Source organism: Meles meles, chromosome 14, assembly GCF_922984935.1.
Source record: "Meles meles chromosome 14, mMelMel3.1 paternal haplotype, whole genome shotgun sequence".
Lineage (NCBI taxonomy): Eukaryota > Metazoa > Chordata > Mammalia > Carnivora > Mustelidae > Meles > Meles meles.
This window is the reverse complement of record NC_060079.1, coordinates 75,309,522-75,332,159: the sequence shown is the minus strand read 5'-3', so window position 1 is coordinate 75,332,159 and position 22,638 is coordinate 75,309,522. Positions and strand designations below refer to the sequence as shown.

Here is a 22,638-nt window from a genome sequence, read left to right as displayed (position 1 = left end):
CCTTTACACTTGTTACTCTTTCTGCCTAATACGCTTTGCTCTTCCTCCTGGGATCCGCATGACTTGCCCTGTCACCACCCTCCTAGCATCCCCTTCCCCCATCCCCCCTCTCATGTTTCACCATAGCATGTACTATGTATTTCATTATTTCTCTATTGTCTGTCTCCTTCTTCTACAGTATAAGCTCCATGAAGGCAGGAATATTTTTATGATTGTTGTTCATTACTATACACATTGCACTTCAAACAACATTGGACAAATAGTATGCACTTCAATATTTAATTAGTAGATGAATGTATGAATGATTTAAAATGTGATGGGCGAAGTACAGGGTACTAAGAGAAAATATAGCAGAAGGCCTAATCTAATCTAGGCAGCTAAGGAATGCCTCTGTGAGGAATGTATGTTTAAGCCAAGAGCCAAACAATGAGGAGATAATAAGGAATGAGAGAGAAGCAGAATTAACATGCATGACAGAATCTAATACAGAAGTTTCAAGAACCTGAAAGACGTCATATATGGTTGGCATACGCAATGTAAAGGGTAAACCAGCACTCTTCAGTTTGAAGAGAAAAAACAAAGCCCAGCTATTTAAATGATTTGAATTAGTAGGCATTCAAGAGTTTTTAAACACAGGCATCAGATTCAATCTGGATTTCTGAAAGGTCACTTAAGCCACGGTGTTGAAAGCTAATTGGGTGGGGCGCCTGGGGGTCTCAGCTGGTAAAGCCTCTAAGGTTCTAGTTCGAGAAACAGTGTGGAAAATACCGCCCCTTTCCCAGGGAGGAAAGAATCAGGTTGAGACGCTTACAGCAGGCATCAGCAAACACTTTCTGAATGGACCAGGTAATAAATATTTCAGGTTTGCTGGGTGACGCAGTCTGTCACAATTTCTCAACTCAGTCACTCGTGGAAAAACACAGCCATTGGCAATCCCTAAAGGAGAGAGCATGGCTGTGTTCCAGTAATACTTTATTTATTAATCAGACGTGCATGGAGACATAGTTTGCCAATTGCTAATCAAAGACAAAATTATTAGCTTAGCTTTTAACTTATACTTTCAAGATGCCTCAGGGGCCTCAAGCGGAACTATTTAAGAAGCAACCACACACATGCAGTTTTGAAATTCAGGAGAGATCTAGCCCAGATAAATACATAGAGAATTGAGATGTGAGCCGGATGAGTAAGTAAGGCTGCCCCAGAGAGTGTACAATAAGAAAACATTTCCTACTCAGAATCCAAAATAAAACCACATTTACAGAACAAAGATAGGAAGAACAATCAGCATGAAGACTAAGAACAAGCATTCAAAACAAGCCGAAAAGTACAAAAACATAACTAGAACTGAGTCGTGTGCCAGAAGTAGATATTTCAAGAAGGAAAAAGTGACCAAGAGACTCAAATGCTCTGAAGAGCTAAAAACCAGGATTACAAATTATATACTGAATTTACTGAGAAGGAAAGGTTGCTGGTAGCCATTGCAGGAGAAATTTCCATGCGAATGAGGAAAGAAGCCTGACTGTGGTAGATTAATGATTAAGTGAACCGTGCAGACATGAAAACAAGTAAGGGCAATTCTTCTAAGACCTGTGGCTGTGAAAGGGAAGAGAGACTAAGGTGACAGTTACGAAGTGACAGGGAGTTACTGTGCTCTAGGAAGAGAACAACCACATTTCTTTTCACTAAACTGGAAGCACCATGTAGTGAGGGATCCTGGGCATCAGGTGCGAAAGCTGCTTACTTAATGAGGAGTTATGTTTGGGATCTAGAATCATCTACAGCTATACCACTTTCTACCAGAAAGACATTTATAATTGATGTTTTATGCATATGGACAGAAGCTCAACACAAAGATACACATAGAACATCATAATGTTATAAACGTTAAACACATACCATCATTAAATGCTATCCAGAGCGCTAAGAGAACATCTTTTAAATTATCAAGTTTTTTCCTATGAAAGTATGAGTCAATATTAATCATGACCGAACAGAAGATATATGAAATGACATATCCAATAAATATAGAAAGAATCTATATAACTCAATACCAAAATACAAATAATCTGATTAAAAATGGACAGAAGACCTGAATAGACACTTGTCCAAAATAGACAATACATGGCCAACAGACACATGAAAAGATGCTCAACGTCGCAAATTATCAGGGACACACAGATCAAAACCACAATGAGATCATCATCTTACACCTGTCAGAATGGCTAGAATCAAAAAGACCAGAAATAACAAGGGTTGGTGAGAATGTGGAGGAAAAAGAACCCTCCTGCACTGTCAGTGGGAAGGCAAACTAGAGCACCCACTGAGGAAAACAGTATGGAAGTACCTTAAAAAAAAAAAAGGAAAAAACTATTTATTTGAGAGAGAGTGAGAATGAGAGAGAGAGAGAGAGAGCATGAACTGGGGAAGGGGCAGAGGGAGAGAGAGAAGCAGACTCCTTGCTGAGCAGGGAGCCTGATGTGGGGCTCAATCCCAGGACCCTGGGATCATGACTGGAGCCGAAGGCAGAGGCTTAACCGACTGAGCCACCCAGATGCCCTGCAAGTTCCTTTAAATATTAAAAATAGAAATATTTTATGATAAGTGATTCTATTACTGGGTATTTACCCAAAGAAAACAAATACATGAATTCAAATATATGTACCCTTATGTTTACTGCAGCATTCTTTGCAACAGCGCAGACATGGAAGCAGCCCAAGTGTTCACTGATAGATGAATGGATAAAGAAGAGATCACGATCACACACACACACACACACACACGGATTATGACTCAGCCTTAACAAAGACTGAGAATTTGCCATTTTCAACAACATGGATAGATCCAGAGGGTATTATACTAGGTGAAATAAGTCACAGAAAGACAAATACCATATGACTTCATTTATATGCAGAATCCGAAAAACAAACAAAAAGCAGAATCTCCTAGCGCCTGGGGGACTTCAGTTGGGGACTTCACTTGGTTAAACTGGCTGCCTTGGGTTCAGGTTGTGATCCTGGGGCTGGGATCCAGCCCCACATCCGGCTCCCTGCTCAACCAGGAGCCTGCTTCTCCCCCTCCCTCTGCCTCCCCCCTCTCTGCACTTGTATGCCCTCTCTCTGAATAAATAAATAAATAAATATTTTTTTAAAAAGGTAGAATCTCATAAACATAAACATGAATAACAAACTGGTAAATGTCCAAAAGGGAAGGTAAGTGGGTGAAAGGGACTGGGAAGTACAGGTTTCCACTTATCCAATTAGTCACAGGGATAAAAGCTACAGCACAGGGACTACAGTCAAGGGGACTATAGTAAGGTTGTCTGGTGACAGATGGTAGCTACACTTGTGGTGAGCAGAGCATAATGTAGAGAGTTGTGAAATCACTATGTCATACACCTGAAATTAATGTGACTTTATGTGTCAATGAGACTCCAATTTAAAATAAATTCTTGATCATGAAATACAATGCTTAAGTAAAATCCTTTTAATTTTTTTTTTAAGATTTTATTTATTTATTTGACAGAGTTCATAGGCAGAGAGGCAGGCGGGTGGGCGGGCAGGGAGGGGCGGGGGAAGCAGGCTCCACGCTGAGCAGAGAGCCCCATGCGGGGCTCAATCCCTGGACCCTGAGATCATGACCCAAGCTGAAGGCAGAGACTTTCACCCACTGAGCCACCCAGGCACCCCAGAAAATCCTTTTAATTTTTAAGTAAAAATCCTTTTAATTTATACCATTTAAAATAATCCAGGGGCACCTGGCTGGCTCAGTCTGTGTAGCAGGTGACTCTTGGTCTTAGGGTTGTAAGCTCGAGCTCCATGTTGAGCACAGAGATTACTTAAAAATAAAATCTTAAAGAAAAAAAAAAAAAAAGCTTGAAATCAGGTAACGTGATGCCCCCAGTTTTATTTTTCTTTTTCAACATTTCCTTAGCAATTCGGGGTCTCTTCTGATTCCATACAAATTTTAGGATTATTTGCTCCAGCTCTCTGAAAAATACCTGTGGAATTGTGATCAGAATGGCATTGAAAGTATAGATTGTTCTAGGCAGTATAGACATTTTAACAATGTTTATTCTTCCGATCCAAGAGCATGGAATGGTCTTCCATCTTTTTGTGTCTTCTTCAATTTCTTTCATGAGTGTTCTGTAGTTCCTCGAGTACAGATCCTTTACCTCTTTGGTTAGGTTTATTCCCAGGTACCTTATGGTTCTTGGTGCTACAGTAAATGGAATCGATTCTCTAATTTCCCTTTCTGTATTTTCATTGCTAGTGTATAAGAAATCAACTGATTTCTGTATATTGACTTTGTATCCTGCCATGTTACTGAACTGCTGTATGAGTTCTAGTAGTCTGGGGGTGGAGTCTTTTGGGTTTTCCATATAAAGTATCATGTCATCTGCGAAGAGAGAGAGTTTGACTTCTTCATTGCCAATTTGGATACCTTTTCTCTTTGCTGTCTGATTGCTGTTTCTAGGACTTCTAATACTATATTGACCAAGAGTGGTGAGAGTGGGCATCCCTGTCGTGTTCCCGATCTCAATGGGAAGGCCGTGAGCTTTTTCCCATTGATGATGATATTGCTGTGAGTTTTTCATAGGTAGATTTTATGAAGTTCAGGAATGTTCCCTCTATCCCTATACTTTGAAGCCTTTTAATCAGGAACGGATGCTGGATTTTGTCAAATGTTTTTTCTGCATCAATTGAGAGGACCATGTGGTTCTTCTCTCTTCTCCTATTGATTTGTTCTATCGCATTGATTGATTTGCGAATGTTGAACCATCCTTGTAACCCAGGGATGAAGCCCACCTGGTCGTGGTGGACAATCTTTTTAATGTGCTGTTGGATCCTATTTGCTAGGATCTTGTTAAGAATCTTAGTATCCATTCATCAGTGATATTAGTCTGAAATTCTCTTTTTTGGTTGGGTCTTTCCCTGGTTTGGGGATCAGGGTAATGCTGGCTTCATAAAAAGAGTCTGGAAGTTTTCCTTCTGCTTCAATTTTTTGAAACAGCTTCAGGAGAATAGGTGTTATTTCTTCTTTGAAAGTCTGGTAAAATTCCCCAGGGAATCCGTCAGGTCCTGGGCTCTTGTTTTTTGGGAGGTTTTTGATCACTGCTTCAATCTCATTTCTAGATATCAGTCTATTCAGGTTGTCAATTTCTTCCTGGTTCAATTTTGGGAATTTATAGTTTTCCAGGAATGCATCCATTTCATCTAGGTTGCTTAACATACTGGCATGTAACTGTTGATAATAACTTCTGATGATTGTTTCTATTTCCTTGGTGTTAGTTGTGATCTCTCCCCCTTTTCATTCATAATTTTATTAATTTGAGCTTTCTCTCTTTTCTTTTGGATTAGTGTGGCCAATGGTTTATCCATCTTACTGATTCTTTCAAAAAACCAGCTTCTAGTTTCATTGATATGTTCTACTGTATCTCTAGTTTCTATCTCATTGATCTCTGCTCTAATCTTGATTATTTCCCTTCTTGTGTGTGGAGTTGGTTTAATTTGTTGTTGATTCTCCAGTTCTTTAAGGTGCAGAGACAGCTGGTGTATTCTGGATTTTTCAATTTTTTTGAGGGAGGCTTGGATGGCTACCTGATTTCAAGCTTTACTACAAAGCTGTGATCACCAAGAGAGCACAGTACTGGCATAAGAACAGACACATAGACCAGTGGAACAGAGTAGAGAGCACAGATATGGACCCTCAACTCTATGGTCAAATAATCTTCAACAAAGCAGGAAAAACCTTCAGTGGAAAAGAAGTCTCTTCAATAAATGGTGCTGGGAAAATTGGACAGCTATATTTAGAAGAATGAAACTCGACCATTCTCTTACACCGCACACAAAGATAAACTCGAAATGGATAAAAGACCTCAACATGAGACAGGAATCCATCAGAATCCTAGAGGGGAACATAGGCAGTAAGCTCTTCGATATCAACCAAAGCAACTTCTTTCAAGATATGTCTCCAAAGACAAAGGAAACAAAAGCGAAAATGAACTTTTGGGACTTCATCAAGATCAAAAGTTTCTGCACAGCAAAGGAAACAGTCAACAAAACAAAGAGGCAACCCACAGAATGGGAGAAGATATTCACAAATGACAGTACAGTCAAAAGGTTGATTTCCAGGATCTACAAAGAACTTCTTTTTTGTTTGTTTAGTTTTTTGGGGGGTTTTTGTTGTTTTTTTTTTTTTAAGATTTTATTCATTTATTTGACAGAGAGAGAGATCACAAGTAGGCAGAGAGGCAGGCAGAGAGAGAGGAGGAAGCAGGCTCCCTGCAGAGCAGAGAGCCCGATGTGGGGCTCGATCCCAGGACCCTGAGATCATGACCTGAGCCGAAGGCAGCGGCTCAATCCACTGAGCCACCCAGGCACCCCAAGTTTTTTTGTTTTAAAGATTTTATTTATTTATTTGACGGAGAGAGATCCCAAGCAGGCAGAGGGGCAGGCAGAGAGACAGAGAGTGGGGAAGCAGGCTCCCTGCTGAGCAGAGAGCCCGATGTGGGGCTCGATCCCAGGACCCTGGGATCATGACCTGAGCCGAAGGCAGAGGTTTTAACCCACTGAGCCACCCAGGCGCCTCTACAAAGAACTTCTTAAACTCAACATGCACAAAACAGATAATCATGTCAAAAAATGGGCAGAAGACATGAACAGACACTTCTCCAATGAAGACATACAAATGGCTATCAGACATATGAAAAAATGTTCATCATCACTAGCCATCAGGGAAATTCAAATTAAAACCACGTTGAGATACCACCTTACACCAGTTAGAATGGCCAAAATTAGTAAGACAGGAAACAACGTGTGTTAGAGAGGATGTGGAGAAAGGGGAACCCTCTTCCACTGTTGGTGGGAATGCAAGTTGGTGTAGCCACTTTGGAAAACAGTGTGGAGATTCCTCAAGAAATTAAAAATAGAGCTTCCCTATGACCCTGCAATTGCACTACTGGGTATTTACCCCAAAGATACAGATGTAGTGAAAAGAAGGGCCATCTGTACCCCAATATTTATAGCAGCAATGGCCACGGTCACCAAACTGTGGAAAGAACCAAGATGCCCTTCAACGGATGAAGGGATAAGGAAGATGTGGTCCATATACACGATGGAGTATTATGCCTCCATCAGAAAGGATGAATACCCAACTTTTGTAACAACATGGACGGGACTGGAAGAGATTATGCTGAGTTAAATAAGTCAAGCTGAGTCAATTATCCTATGGTTTCACTTATTTGTGGAGCATAACAAATAACGTGGAGGACATGGGGAGATGGAGAGGAGAAGGGAGTTGAGGGAAATTGGAAGGGGAGATGAACCATGAGAGACTGCGGACTCTGAAAAACAATCTGAGGGTTTTAAAGAGGCGGAGGGTGGGAGGTCAGGGGAGCCAGATGGTAGGTATTACGGAGGGCACGTATTGCATGGAGCACTGGGTGTGGTGCATAAACAATGAGTGCTGTTACACTGAAAAGAAATAAATAAAACAAATAAATAAATTTTTAAAAAAATAGACTAATCCAGTGTAAACAACACTGATTTATTGTAACCTACACATCCATATTTTTGCATTTCGTCTTACATTTATATTATTGCATTTAGTAGTAACTGCATTTTATCTCATGCTTTTCACAAAATGTTTGACTTAAGGACATGTATATTACAATAACATAGTTTCTCACCTTGACTACTCCATCAAAGCCAGGGATTGTGTTAACCTTTGCTTTCTTAGCTAATAATTTGCTTTCAATCTTGTCACCCATGGCTTGAATAGCATGTGTGTCAGGTCCAATGAAAACGACATCTTCTGCTGCCTGTAGAATAACACAAGTAGAAATGTGTAAAACACACAATACAGCACTTGATACAGTCACAACTTTACAAAAAGAAAAAACCCATATGTATATTTACTAATTATTTACATACCAAAAGCAACTTAAAAGCAAAGCATTTGAGACAATACATTAAAATATACAGCGTTGTATACAGTACAAGTGCACAAAGATCTAGGAAACAGAGCCGAGCCAAAGAAAAGTAACAAATGAAGAATTCCTGTGTGATATTAACAGTATTCTTTGGGAAAGCCACTACTATAGTATTATATTTATATACAGTATCCTGCCACCTAACCTAAACAGTAGGTTCACCTTTAAAACACCTCATAAATCTTTGCATTCTCCCTCCCCAACAGCACACTGCCTAGTTTAACACAAATGTCCTTTTTTTATTAAATACCAACTCTGTGTCAGGCCTCGAGTTAAATGTAGGGGACATGGATGAAAATCACAGGATATCCACTAATTCAAGGGAACGTGGTCACTAATACCTCAGGGAAATAGACAAAAGAAAGTACAGAATGTTTACATCCTTTGTGACTACAAGAAATGAGTCAAGAATACAGTGGGAATTTACCAGGTAGAGTTATAGTTTCAACAAAAACTCTTCTGTATAAATCACATTTAGTTCCCAAGCAATGGATCATCCGTTTACGGTATTATAATGAACAAGATGCTAATGAATTTTGCCAACAAACTAATCAGGGAGAGAACAAAACATGATGCAGAGAGTGCCACCACAGGGCACCGTCTAGAGAAGTAAAGGAGGTTACTGGGTGAAGGATGGAGATTAAATATGAAAAATGGAAAACCAGAATGTATCCCTGGCACCGTTAGGGCCAGGCCCTGAACTGTTGATTCTCCCATGACCTCTGGTCAGATCGGCATAAAGAATACATCGTGTATTTTATGCCTCGCATTCTATCTATTAGAACTGGGGCCTGAAAGGACTCATGGCTTGGGGAAGGAGCTTCATTCTCCTTGTACTGTCCAGAGTAGCTACGGCAGCATGTTGCTTGGACGGGTCTCTCGGCCATTAGGAACCAAGAGGATTAAACCCACCCAGAGCAGAAGACGGAAGGAAAGCAGGGAATCAACAGAAGCAATGTATAGAAGATAAAGAATTGGGGGGTGAGATGTCTATGACAGCGTACAGGAAGCTGCCAGAGAGGTCTAGAGGTTCTAAGATGAGTCCAGGCTGAGATATGGATTTTCAAAGGCATTAAATACAGGAGAAAATTAAAAGTTATATATGAAATCACTCAGATAAAATATACAGAAAAACCAAAGCCTTTAAACTCGGGATGTGTATCTTCCCTTGTGCCCAAAACCAACACAGAAGAAAAGGGAATTTTTAGATTCTGAACAAATAAAGTCTCCTTTTCTTTGTGTGACAATGGGAATAATAACCACCTTGCAAGTTTGATTGAAAGATTAAATAAAATAATAATGTAAAACACCTGGCTGAGTGCTAAAACTGTCAGTTCTTATCTCTTAAGCAGAAGTCCTGATAAAAAGAGAACATTAAAAAAGTAAGACAGTTAGGTCCACAGGACCTCAAAATACATTATAGGAACCCAAATACCTACAATTACCAGTTGTAAATGGCAGAATGCGTCTTCAGCCAAGACAGAGGCCCATAAAGTTCCTCCCCACCAAAGGCTTGTATTTAGTTTTACTAATAGAACCTTATTTTCTTAATTAAAAAAAAAAAAGAATCTTTTGTGAGACCCTCAAAATGTAAACACATGAAAAGTGGAGCTGATCTGTAAGAGAGCAAAATGGTCATAGGCTTCCATCTCCACACGCTCCACATATTCCACGTGTCTCCAGCTGGATAAACTAGTCATTTTGGACCACAGCAGTTATCAAATTCGTGTCTCTCCATCCCAAACCTGCAACGCACTAAATGCCAAGCCAAGTCAAGAGGAAACAATAATGTTTCAACTATCGGTTGTCTTTCCATAGTCTCATTTTATTTGCTAAGATGGAGGAACTTGTGTTATAAATGCATTTTAAATACCACTATGGTAGACAGATGTAATCAAGTAATCAGAATACCTACACAAAGAGTTGAAAAAATAACATAAATTATGATTATACAGTAAAAATTCTGATTAACAGGAGCCCAACAACTAGGAACCTCTGATTAGTTAACTAGATTTTTCTCACACATTCCAATTTGAGGCAAATTACTTACCCCAAAATGTAAAATTACCAAGAAAAAAAGCTCACATCAAGGATTTAGTGACTTATTCTTTTGTGCCATCCAACAGAAAAGAAAAATAGCCAGTATTAGTAAGCTGGGTAACTATTCAGACAGATGTTTCAATGAACTAATTTTCTCTTTCTTTTAGATGTTTTGGTAGTATTCCCTAGGTTAGCTCTTAAATGTCATTAAGGCAAAATTAGAAGGCAGTGTCCTAGTTCTTAACTCCCATAATCCTTTGACCACAAGAGCAAGGATGAGGTCAGGGTAAGACAGTATGGCAACTGCAAAATGATGGACCATGTTTTTTTGTTTCTTTGTTTGTTTAATTTATTTATTTGACAGAGAGAAAGAGATCACAAGTAGGCAGAGAGGCAAGCAGGGACAGAGGAGGAAGCAGGTTCCCCACCGAGCAGAGAGTCTGATGTGGGGCTCAATCCCAGGACTCTGAGACCATGACACGAGCCGAAGGCAGAGGCTTAACCCACGGAGCTATCCAGGTGCCCCTGATGGACGACGTTTTAAAAGTTCTGAGATTTTTGACGAGAGTCATCTGTGTGATTTCAAAGTTAAGGCCAGAATTTATCATGACTACCCTTTTGATAATCTTTTGTTCACCCTGGATCTCTTGTCATCGATCCGATTCTCTGTCTCTCTTTATGACAAGTCTTTTTGACATTCCATAGCAATAACATACACTTCCAAATATATGCTTTATAAGATCCTTGTAAATTTACATTGAATGACAAATATAATACCTGAAGGTATTATTACAGTCATGGGTGTTTTGGGGGCCTGGGTGGCTCAGAGTGTTGAGCATCCGACCCTTGACTTTGGTCCCAGTGGTGACCTCAGGGTCACGAGGTCTTGTCCCGCATAAGGCTCTATGCTCAGCAGGGAGTCTGCTTGAGATTCTCTCCCTCTGCCCTTCCTCCCACCACAGCCCCGCTCCTGCATTCTCTCTTTCAAAATAAATAAATAAATCTTTAAATAAATCTTTTTTTTTAAAGTGGCCTTTTTAGGGGCACCTGAGTCGCTCAGTGGGTTAGAGCCTCTGCCTTCGGCTCAGGTCATGATCCCAGGGTCCTGGGATTGAGCCCCACATCGGGCTCTCTGCTCCGTGGGGAGCCTGCTTCCTCCTCTCCCCCTGCCTGCCCCTCTGCCTATTTGTGATCTCTGTCAAATAAATAAATAAATAAAATCTTTAAAAAAAAAAGTGGCCTTTTTAAAAATAGCATTGAAAACCACTTTAATAGCACTACATAGGAAAGAAATTACAAAAAGCCAAAATCACTGCTCTAAGATTCATTTTCTAAATTCTGTGATTTTATGATTCTGGTCAAATTTTGAGAGAATGAAAAAAAGGGTTTTGAATAGCGTGTTAGGGAATAATGAAATTTAACTTAAAACAGGCTTTATGTTGTGAATGAAGGACAGAAATAATCATCATTTATAAAAAATGCATGATATGTAATTCGTTCTCAGAAATATATAAGTAAACCACTACACTATAAATTCAGATTTCTTTTAAATGCGTACACTTTAGGCTCACCACGATACTATTTGGATAACTTTAAAACCAGGGTCAGACAAGAAACAGAGCCATGAAAAAATTGCTGAATTGCACAAAGGACTCAGATTCTAGATTTTAAAGTATTCCTTGCCAAAAGGAAAAAGTGTTTCTGGTAGCAAAGGTCAGTTCAAGACTGGTATGGGGAACTTAACACATGAGTTAAAAAAGTAAGCCAGCGAGAGAAAACTTCCAAAAATTAATATGATTATGTCAAAAGCACACAGTAGCAGATAGAAAGGCTACCCCCAAATACCGTGATAATAGTATGAGCATCAAAAAGAAGAACAGGGAGAGGCACCTGGGTAGCTCAGTGGGTTAAAGCCTCTGCCTTCACCTCAGGTCATGATCCCAGGATCCTGGGATCGAGCCCCACATCAGGCTTTCTGCTCAGCAGGGAGCCTGCTTCCCTTCCTCTCTCTCTGCTTGCCTCTCTGCCTGCTTGTGATCTCTGTCAAATAAATAAATAAATCTTAAGGAAAAAAAATTTGAAAAAAGAAAAAAACGGAGATTACAAGGTTAATTTATCTTTTTAAGACTTCAGGGGCGCCTGGGTGGCTCAGTGGTTTAAGCCACTGCCTTCAGCTCGGGTCATGATCTCAGGGTCCTGGGATCGAGTCCCGCATCGGGCTCTCTGCTCGGCAGGGAGCCTGCTTCCCTCTCACTCTCTCTGCCTGCCTCTCTGCCTATTTGTGATCTCTCTCTGTCATAAATAAATAAAATCTTTAAAAAAAAAAAAATCTTTAAAAAAAAAAAAAAAAAAAAAAAAAAAAAAAAAAAAAAGACTTCAGAAAAACTTTTCCTGCTATCTCTATTCAAATACTTAAACTTCTTAGACATGTATCACTCATCCGTGGGGAGCCTGCCTCCTCCTCTCTCTCTCTGCCTGCCTCTCTGCCTAGTTGTGATTTCTCTCTGTCAAATAAATAAAATATTAAAAAAAAAATATATATATATATATACAGTTCTTTAAAAAGCAATACAGAGGAAAACTTTACAGATAAAACTATGCAAAATAAAAGGATCAAGATAAAATCCCATACAATGTTTTTATAAGAAAAAAAATAAATACTAGAATAACAGCCATGAATGGCGGGGCGGGGGGGGCCACAGGAGAAAAATGTAACAATATGTAACAGATCAAAACTGTTAAAAAACATTTTCTAAACTTACAGAAGACATGAAATAACATAAATCAGATTTAGAAATGTTCAGAAATGGGCGCCTGGGTGGCTCAGTCATTAAGTGTCTGCCTTCGGCCCAGGTCATGATCCAGGGTCCTGGGATAGAGCCCCACATCCGGCTCCCTGCTCAGCAGGAAGCCTGCTTCTCCCTCTGGCAACTCCCTGCTTATATCCCTGCTCTTACTGTCTCTCTGTCAAATAAATAAAATCCTTAAAAAAAAGTTCAGAAATGAGGTGATAGAACTCAAGATAAAATCACAAATTAAGAAGAAATATCATTCTAGAAATGAAGACTAACCCAGAGGAAACTCAAGAGTGAATAAAGGAAACAGATAAAGCCTCATAGGAAATAGACAGAAACTGAAAGGAAGAAACTTTTCTGAATTTAACTATCAAAACAATGAAATTAGTTTTAAAAGATACAAGAGAAAAATGACAGAACTGAAGAGAAAGAACATCCAACATACGGCTAAGAGGAGTCTTTTAAGAAAACTAAAGCAAAGGAAAAAAATACCGAAAACTTTATTTCAAGAAAACAGTTTTAAAATTGGAAATAGATAGCAAAAAGACATACAAGAGCAAAACTGAGAAATTCCAATCCAGAATGACCACGATTTATTCTAACAATACTGCTTACAAGAAGAAGAAAATAATACAAGGAAAAAAAAAATAAAGAATATGTGATTTCTACAAAAGATAAGTTTAAATTATCACCAGACTCGGACAATGGTCGTCCAAGCCAAAAGAAAACAGAGTAACATAGTCAAGAAAAAGTATGAGCCAAGGATTTTTAAATCCAACAAAACTGACATCCAAGAAAAAAGTACAGAGAAAATGTAACAACAAACAAGAACTCGGGGCCTCTTTCTGAGGAACTGAATAAACCTGTAGCTTGCAAACTACAGACTGTGAGCCTCAGCTGGCCGGCTCCCTGTCTGTACACAGTCCGCCACCCTAAATGGATGGCGGCAGCAGCACCTGGCCAGCTTAGTCGGCGGAGCATGCAACTCTTGATCAAAGGGTTGGGAGTTTGAGCCCCACGCTGGGTGCAGACTACTTAAAAATAATATATTTACGTATATGTATATGGACTGTGGGGGGGGGAACAACATTTTTCAGAAAAAAAATTAAGAACACTGAATCCTAGAGGACCTGGGTGGCTCAGTCGGTTAAGCATCCAACTCTTGATTCTGGCTCAGGTCATGATCTCAGGGTCGTGAGACTAAGCATCAGGCTCAGCGCCCCGCATGGAATCTGCTTGGGATTCTCTTTCCTCTCCCTCTGCCCCTGCCCCTGCCCGTGCTCACTCTTCCTCTCTCTCAAAAATAAATAAAATCTAAAAGTGCATTAAAAAAAAATACTGTATACGGACATGTAAAAAAAATCACATGAAACTGAAGGAGTTTTACTGGAAAGCAGCTGTGCCCTTAGTTTACACATTGTACGGCTGCTTTCTTGCTACCATGGTCAAGACTGAGTAATTTTAACAGTTTTTTGAGGCCAAAAATATTTAATTATCTGGCCCTTTACAAAAAGGTTTGTCCACTCCCTTCTACAGAATGAGCTTCGGAAAAACAAAATAACTAAAGAGGTCAAGTAAAGGGCCTGTGATCACCTGCAGGACTAAAACCAAATGAAGGCTAAGGAGAGAGTATGCTTTATACCAGCTGTATTTCCTTTTTTTTTTTCCTTAATTCTTTTTTCTTTTTGAGAGAGAGGAGGCAGGCAAAAGAAGCAAAAGACAGAGAATCTTAAGCAGGCTCCATGCCCAGCACAGAGCGCAACACAGGACTCGATCGCACAACCCCGAGATAATGACCAGAGCCAAAAATCAGAGTCCTATGCTTAACCGACTGAGCCACCCAGGTGCCCCATATGTATTTCCTAACAACACACATACAGTGCAACTATTTTTAAAGTAAGGGAAGAACAGCAAGATGATGTATAAAACTTCTTTAGAGTTTTCAGTAATCATATTAATACTGACACAGTCATCTTCAGACTGTTCTGTGTGTGTGTGTGTGTGTCTACTACTGACTACATAAGGAATCATGAAGTATTCTAATTTTATCATCTCCCCTGTCCCAGACGGTCAGAACTCTAAACATGAAAACAAAGATGCAGGGGTAACAAAGAAGAGGTTATCTTGAATTTTTGGGCGCCTGGGTGGCTCAGTGGGTTAAAGCCTCTGCCTTCGGCTCAGGTCATGATCTCAGGGTCCTGGGATCGAGCCCCGCATCGGGCTCTCTGCTCAGCGGGGAGCCTGCTTCCCTTCCTCTCTCTCTCTGCCTGCCTCTCTGCCTGGTTGTGATTTCTCTCTATCAAATAAATAAAATATTAAAAAAAAGAAAAAATAGAAAATATCACCATTAGGGGCACCTGGGTGGCTCAGTGGGTTAAAGCCTCTGCCTTTGGCTCCGACCATGATCTCAGGGTCCTGGGATCGAGCCCCACATCGGGCTCTCTGCTCAGCGGGGAGCCTGCTTCCTCTCTGCCTGCCTCTGACTACTTGTGATCTCTGTCTGTCAAATAAATAAATAAAATCTTTAAAAAAAAAAAAAAAGTTGTTTGAAAATATCACCATGAACACAGAAGTTTTTTTTTTTTAAAGATTTTATTTATTTCACAGAGATTACAAGTAGGCAGAGAGGCAGGCAGGGGGGAGGCGGGGGAAGCAGGCTCCCTGCTGAGCAGAGAGCCCGATGCAGGACTCAATCCCAGGATCCTGAGATCATGACCTGAGCCGAAGGCAGAGGCCCCAACCCACGGAGCCACCCAGGCACCCCCACAGAAGGTATTTTTAATCTCACGTAAAGTACAGGGTATATTTAATTATACTTTTATTACAAGTTTTGTGTGTGTGTGTGTGTGTGTACACTTATATATATGAAAAACACTATGTTATATAGCATGTGTATTATGCAATAACTATATTATATATTTACATTATATACACCCTAATTGTGCCTGGGGATAGCATTATATCTAAATATACATATTAAATATATTAGCATGTTATATATTCTACTAACAGAACATAGTTAATCATACATCATATGTAATTAACATATGTCTAAAAAAACCTATTAATACACATATCATCCTAGTCCTATAAACTAAAAGGCCTAGAAGCAAGGACCATCAGCAGCAATGACCATGCCTGGCACCCTGACTGTGGTCTCTAATACCATTTAAAAAAAAAAAAAAACCAACAGTGATAGCTGACTAAAGGCCTGGAGCAGGAATGTAAAACGTGAGCCTAGAATGTCTTGTCAGACTAGAGAACAAGGAAGCTCTAAAAGATTATGAGGTCAAGTCAAAAAGACCATGACCCAACTTGGATCCCCTCTGGCCTAAGAGAAACAAGTTAGGCTTCGCTAGTAATTCCAACAGATGTAAGCACACAAAATAGGTTTCAATCCATGACTTCATAATGATACTTTTTAAAAGAGCTGGGTCAACTTTGAAGGATAAGGAAACATTCATTACCTCAAAAACTAGTAGATAAAGGTAAAGAATTGTGCATTTATCTTGCTCTTTCTGTATGAATTGTACCACAAGGTAACCAAACAATAAATGTGGCAAAGGGTCTCTTTATAAATATATTCCTATTTATTTGAGAGAGAGAAAGAGAGAGTACGAGTTGGGGAGGGGGTGGAGAGACAGTGGGAGAGGGTGAGAGAGAATCTTAAGCAGGCTCCACGCTGAGCCCAGGCAAGGCTCAATCCCACAACCCTGAGATCATGACCTGAGCTGAAATCAAGAGTCAGATGCATAACCAGCTGAGCCTCTAGGAGCCCCTAAATATATTCCAGTCAATTAACGAAAAAGATGTCAGAGTTAAAATATCACTATTTTGCAATCCAGTGAAAAAGTCGATACAGACAGTAAGCATCAAAAGCTGCTTCCATTATAAGAAGTGCTAACAAGACACTATGCACCTCCTACAGTCTTGGCTGAAGGCATCCAAACCCGGACCTCATCCCATCTCTAAATTCAGGTGTAGGAATCCAATCTACAGAAAATGCCAAGAATGGAGGAAAACCTGAGCTATACCATGAGCACGTACTCAACAAAGTCAAGATGGACAGAAATTCTACAAGGCAATAACCCAAGGTTCTTCAACAGAAAATTATAAGGCAAAGAAAGGTCTGAATCTGTGGATTAAGAGAAATTTAAAAGGCATAAATCTGAAAACAAATGGACCAGACAAACCATAGTTTTCTAGGGATCCACATCTGGACAGTAAAAATTATTTTAAAACGCAAGAAAAGGATTACTAGATAAGTCACGTAGTGAGTATAAATAGGGAGAGATCCGAGTACGGGACTGAGACGGGCCACAGGGACAAGTTCCAGGGCAAACAGCTACTATCTAGACCCAAGCAGTAACTACAAGGTTATTTACCTTAAGCAAGCCACACATTTGTCTTGCAGTTTCGCACTTTCATTTTACAATAAAAATTTTCTAAAGTGATTTCAGAGTGACCACACCAGCTCCTGGAGTGAAACCAGGAGCTGGCCCAGGAGCAGACAGGAACGAGGTGTGAATGAGCCCTCCCGCCACTACCATTCAAGGTTCTACTACAGGGTCCAGAAGGTCCAACAGAACATGTGGGATTAGAGAAGACTGGAAACCAAATCCTATTTCTTTTTCCTCTACACTGACTATGGGGTGTCAATCAGGAGAGGTGCAGAACAGCCCTAGAAAAGGGTGCCACCAGTCTCGAACCCTCTGCATTTACAGGAATCACTTTCTCTGAAGTGAGGTCAGCTCACTGGGAATTTAGAACTCATTTATATGACTCACTGGGTTAAGAACACTAAGGCATTTGACTGCTATGGGGGTGGGTGGTAGAGGGGAGACAAAGGTTTCATTCTAAAATTCTAAGTATAAACTTATAAGCCAATACAGCTTGTTAATTTGTTTGGGATGCTAATTGCAAGATCAAATGAATCTAATGACATACTTATAACCTGTATTTACCGTACAGAGCACCGTGTATGCTGTGACTTAATTTAGCCAAAGAAATCTGTGTCTTTCTCTTTCAATATCACCAGTATCTGGATTTCATTCGGGCTAGTGTATATTTTGTATTAAGTGTCTACTTGGCACAATGCACTCAAGCAATATTATTACTTCCAGATGATAGCCATGTACAATATTTAGTTAGGGAAACGGAGGGGCAGTAACTGCCCCCACTGTAACAATTGGCAGAAGTCAGGTTTTCTAGTTGAGGAATATAGTTACATATAAAACCCTCTTTTTCATTCACAGGAAGTGAGCATTACAGCAACAGAACACTTTCTACTTCTAATATTAGACAGTGGAATGATGTCCATGTCTACTTTTCAGCTATTACTAAGTCTGAGAACGGTTACATTTCTTTTATTAAATGTTTTGGGTTTCTGACAAAAGTACCTGGAGCAAACAAAGGGTTTGGGATACTTCTTTTTTTCTTTTTTTTTAATTATTTTTAAGATTTTATGTATTTATTTGACAGACAGAGATCACAGGTAGGCAGAGAGGCAGGCAGAGAGAGAGGAAGGGAAGCAGGCTCCCTGCTGAGCAGAGAGACTGATGCAGGACTGGATCCCAGGACCCTGGGATCATGTCCTGAGCTGAAGGCAGAGGCTTTAACCCACTGAGCCACCCAGGCGCCCCGTTACTTCTTAATTTAATAAAAGCCACTGAAATCAACTATAAATCTCTGAATATCTTTGTACCTTTGGGGTAAATAAACTTTTCAAGCTCATAGGGAAGATATTCTAGTTTTTTAAATTCTCGTTACTATATTCTGTATCACCTTTGGGAATGTTCCTTGCACTTCAGAAGATTAAGATTAAAGTTTGTCAGTGTTTGCCATCTCTTTTGTGCATATCTGATTTCTTCTTTTCAGTTCCTTGTAATCAGCTCTGATATCTATTTCCAGAGGCTCACTGATTATAAAGAAGAAAGATGCTGGGCACTTAAGCTTCATTGATCACACTCTTAGTGCAGACCAGGAGACTAAAAAAAGATGAGTTCACATAAACCTGAGTGGGCTGTTAACCTTTTTTTTTTTTCTTCTTCTTCAGGGGAAATGTAGATGCAATAACATTTCCAGCTGAAAGACTCATTCTAAGATCCTAATGTTTAAGAATGCAAATGAAGTATTCTGTCTTTTCTGTGCCTGGAGGTGTTATGTGAGAAAACAGAAAGAGGTTTCTAGGATTAGTTCCACAGATTTCCTTTATCATGTAAAATCTCAGGCTGGTTGCAATGGCAAGAATCAAAGAAAAGCAATAGAGAAGATACCCAGAGAAAATGAATTCAATAATTTCCTTGGCAATCACATTGAGAAAATCAAAGTTAACTAAAAAAGTCAGGCGTTGGGATGAATTTTAGCCTCCCTCCTTTAAAGAAATTCTGGTTTAATATTTAGAACATTTAAAAAAAATACACTGGCAAAATACTGATGATCAATTCAATGACACTAAATTTTCTCAGACGAAACTGTCAAATTTATTACTGACCTACCTGGCATTTTCAAGAATTTATGTTATAAAGTAATAAAGTTTTCATTTAAAATGCAGGAACAAATTTTAAAGTTTTCCTTTTAGAATGGGTACCTTAAAGAACAAAGTAAGAAGCTTCACATTTAAATTTGTATGTGTTGCTAAGGTTCTCCTTGTGTAAACTGGCCACAGAAACTAGTTATGAAGCTGTAATTTCCTTCTTTTGCACTTCACATAAAATATTTTATGTCCCTACAGTCTGGATATTAAAAATGAGTTGCTTTCATTTCTCCCTGATCCAATTATTTTTAATGTTTCATGAATACTAAAATTAATTGGTACTTTTGGATTGAAAACAAATACCTTCCCAGTTCAATTTTGGAATACACCGTATAATGACTATGAAATTAGATGAGCAATTTCACAGTGCTAAGTAAAAAAATTTAAGATTTAATAATACTTCAGTTAGCATGAGGGGATGTTAATGCAGATGCCTCATGACTCGGCTTCCTGTTCATTCCTCACAGTGTTAATATTTACTGCCAGTAGTGAGTAGGAATAGTCACTTGGTAAGCTGGTGAAAGGCTAGAGAGCTTTTGTTTGGTCCAAGTATTAGATACTAAATTTCACTTAAAATTTTCTTTTTAAATTGGTCTGGGATATGATCTGAATTATGTACTTTTCCTATTTCCTTTGAAAATATTTATGTGTTTCTTTTTAAAATGTACTACAAGTACAAGTCCTCCCGTACTGCTTGCTTAATTTACTGCTTTCTGGAACACATCAAGTTTTCGATACCACCACTGGATGGAAATAAGAGTCATATGTTTTGAATAAAGCATGTTCTACCTACAGTTGGGATATTCTTTTTTGTTGGCACATTTAATTGCCATGCTCTAGGATAGCTGACATTATAAAGCTTATTTCAAATACTGAATGGAATGCTAAAAAAGCAGGATCACAATTTCCAATTAATTGCCAGGAACAACTGAGTAATTCCTCACACTCCTCAGCACAGTCTAACCCACCAACCTGCTACTTTCACCCTTCAGTTTGGTCATTAAGAAGGACGCAATGAAGTGAAAGTGACAATAAGACGTAGAGGAATGACCCAAACAGAGGTTATCTCTAGGTGGGAAACTTCTTTAAGTTTAAAAAAAAAGTAAAAGAAAAAGGAATTCAATAACACCAATAATGTGGGTTTGTTTTTTGTTTTTTTTTAACTATATGTGCTCCTGAAGCGAGCACTAATATTTTTTTTAATTTACTTATTTAACACTGTCTATAGGGCATTGTATTATGGTTTTGCTAAAAACCACTTTATAAACACTTCAGTCCTCAGCTTCTAGTTTGTTTACAAAGTCAGAAAATCTTCATTTTATTCTAAATTCTACAGTAGTATCTTATGTTGTAGGACATCTCACAGTTTTAAAGGTTTTTTAGTATCTTTTCCTCAAAGGGGGGGGGGGGGAGCCAAGAAACCAGCAGGATATAGATAATCCTCTCCACTGAATATGTCAGTAAAATTAGGATCCAAGAGATGAAATGAATTGCCCACTGTCACTAATAAACAGGTAAAGTGACAGAAACAAGACTAAGACCTTGCTACCTTCTCATGCTTGTGAACAGGTCCAGATGGCGAGTGCGTCTGCAACAAGTCAGACCGTGCACGGACAACCAACACCGCTCTTACATTAGGTGTGCCCGGCACAGTTCTCGGACTTGACTATTACCCCAGGAACCACCTGGTTAGCGCTCCTTTCTACTCTCAGAAGCATGCCGGTTTGGACAAGACCTGGGTTTTGCCCACAAGGAGTGTATAGTCTGGTAGAACCAGAAACAATACAGGGTAGAGAGTAATAAAAGCACCCCAAAAAATAAGTAAGGCACTACTATCAACAGAGTCCAATGTGGGAACCAGGGAAGGCTTCACAGAAAGGGAAGCATCTGAGGGGCTAGGCAACTAGGAGCTGGAAAAGTAGCATGGGAGAGCACACATTTCCTGAGAGCACAGGAAAACTGCGCTCACTGGTCTGCAAAGGGTTCTACGGTCATCAGAGAAGGAGGAGGTTACACACCACCAGCGCTCATTCGGAAGGGCCTCCTCTTTCCCTCAAGTCCAGCAACAACCAGATCTCAATTACAGACTTCTCTGCTATCAGCTCAACAGCCAGTCACGCATTCATTCTACAAACACTTGCCAAATACCCAGTGTGTATCGGGCACTGTGCTAAATGTGGGGATAAAATGACAGGCAAGACAGAGATGTATCACTGGCCTCTTAGTTGACAAAGCAACTCGGAAGATGTGATACAACAAGCAATTAAAATCACAACCCAGCATGAGGACTCTGATGGAGTCTAGAATATTCTGGGAAACTAATCGTGGCAACTGCAATAAAGCAAGCAGGTGGAAACTTTGTGAGCCAACTTAATGTAAGTTGACCATACATGGAGCGCCATATTCCAGAAATTCCCTGCCCTTCGCTTCAGAAAATTTCTCCCTTCCACTATATTCGATATGCTCTAATTTTAACATCCTCAGATGACCTGATATTTGTCTTTCTCAGAATGCCCAACCAGCGCCTTCCTAACTCCTAGTAAGTGAGATTCGCGCCTGCCGACGTCCAAGCAGTGACTGATGAGAAGAAAACGGGCATCACAGACGGACGGCTAAGCTTGCCTTCGCGGCAACATCCAGTGGGCAGAGGCATGAACCCCAGCAAAAGGAGCTTCTCAACGAGCTCAGCGGCAGCGCCACTCCCTTCCGGCGCACGTGACCACCGCCTGAGGCGGCCGCTGGGAGTTCCGAAGCCACAGCCGACGCCACCCATACACCCTCCCCTCCGTGGCCCTTGAATCCCACGCAAGTGTCGGCAGGTTTTCATTATTTTCGTGGAGGAAAGGCTGGAATCGGAAGCAGCAGAGTAACAGCTGAGCGCAGGGACCTTGGAGTCGGCCCGAAACCGCAGCTCTACCGCGAACGGGTCGGTGGGCCGCTGGCAGGGGACTTACCCGCTCTGTGCCCGAGTCTGAACCCGTGGGGGCTCAATGAGGTGACAGGTGTAAAGCACGCGGGGCGCAGGGGACCCGCAGGAAGCTGCCACACGCGCGTGAACGACTCTGGCAGCCCGTCACAGAGCTGCGGCCGGCGAGGACTCCCAGCCCGCCCGCCCGGCTGCGCAGACTGAACTCGGCCGGGCCGCGCCGTCAGCCGGAAGCCGCGGCGACCCCGGCGCTTTCCCGAGAGGCTAGGCCCACCGCCCCCACACGGCGCACGGCGTCCTTCGGCGGGCTCCCCTCCCCAGCCGGAGCCCGGCGCGGCTCCAGTCCAGGCGA

General features: G+C 40.5%; 1 protein-coding gene across 2 annotated transcripts in view; it reads right to left on the bottom strand.

Annotated features, from left to right (window-relative positions):
• Nucleotides 1-22,638, bottom strand: part of PCCA (propionyl-CoA carboxylase subunit alpha) — a 405,590-nt gene that overhangs the window by 293,044 nt on the left and 89,908 nt on the right. For both annotated transcript variants that reach the window (XM_045978130.1, XM_045978131.1), the window contains one exon: nt 7,688-7,819. In XM_045978130.1, the coding sequence (XP_045834086.1) occupies nt 7,688-7,819 (132 nt within the window). The remainder of the gene's footprint in view (nt 1-7,687; nt 7,820-22,638) is intronic.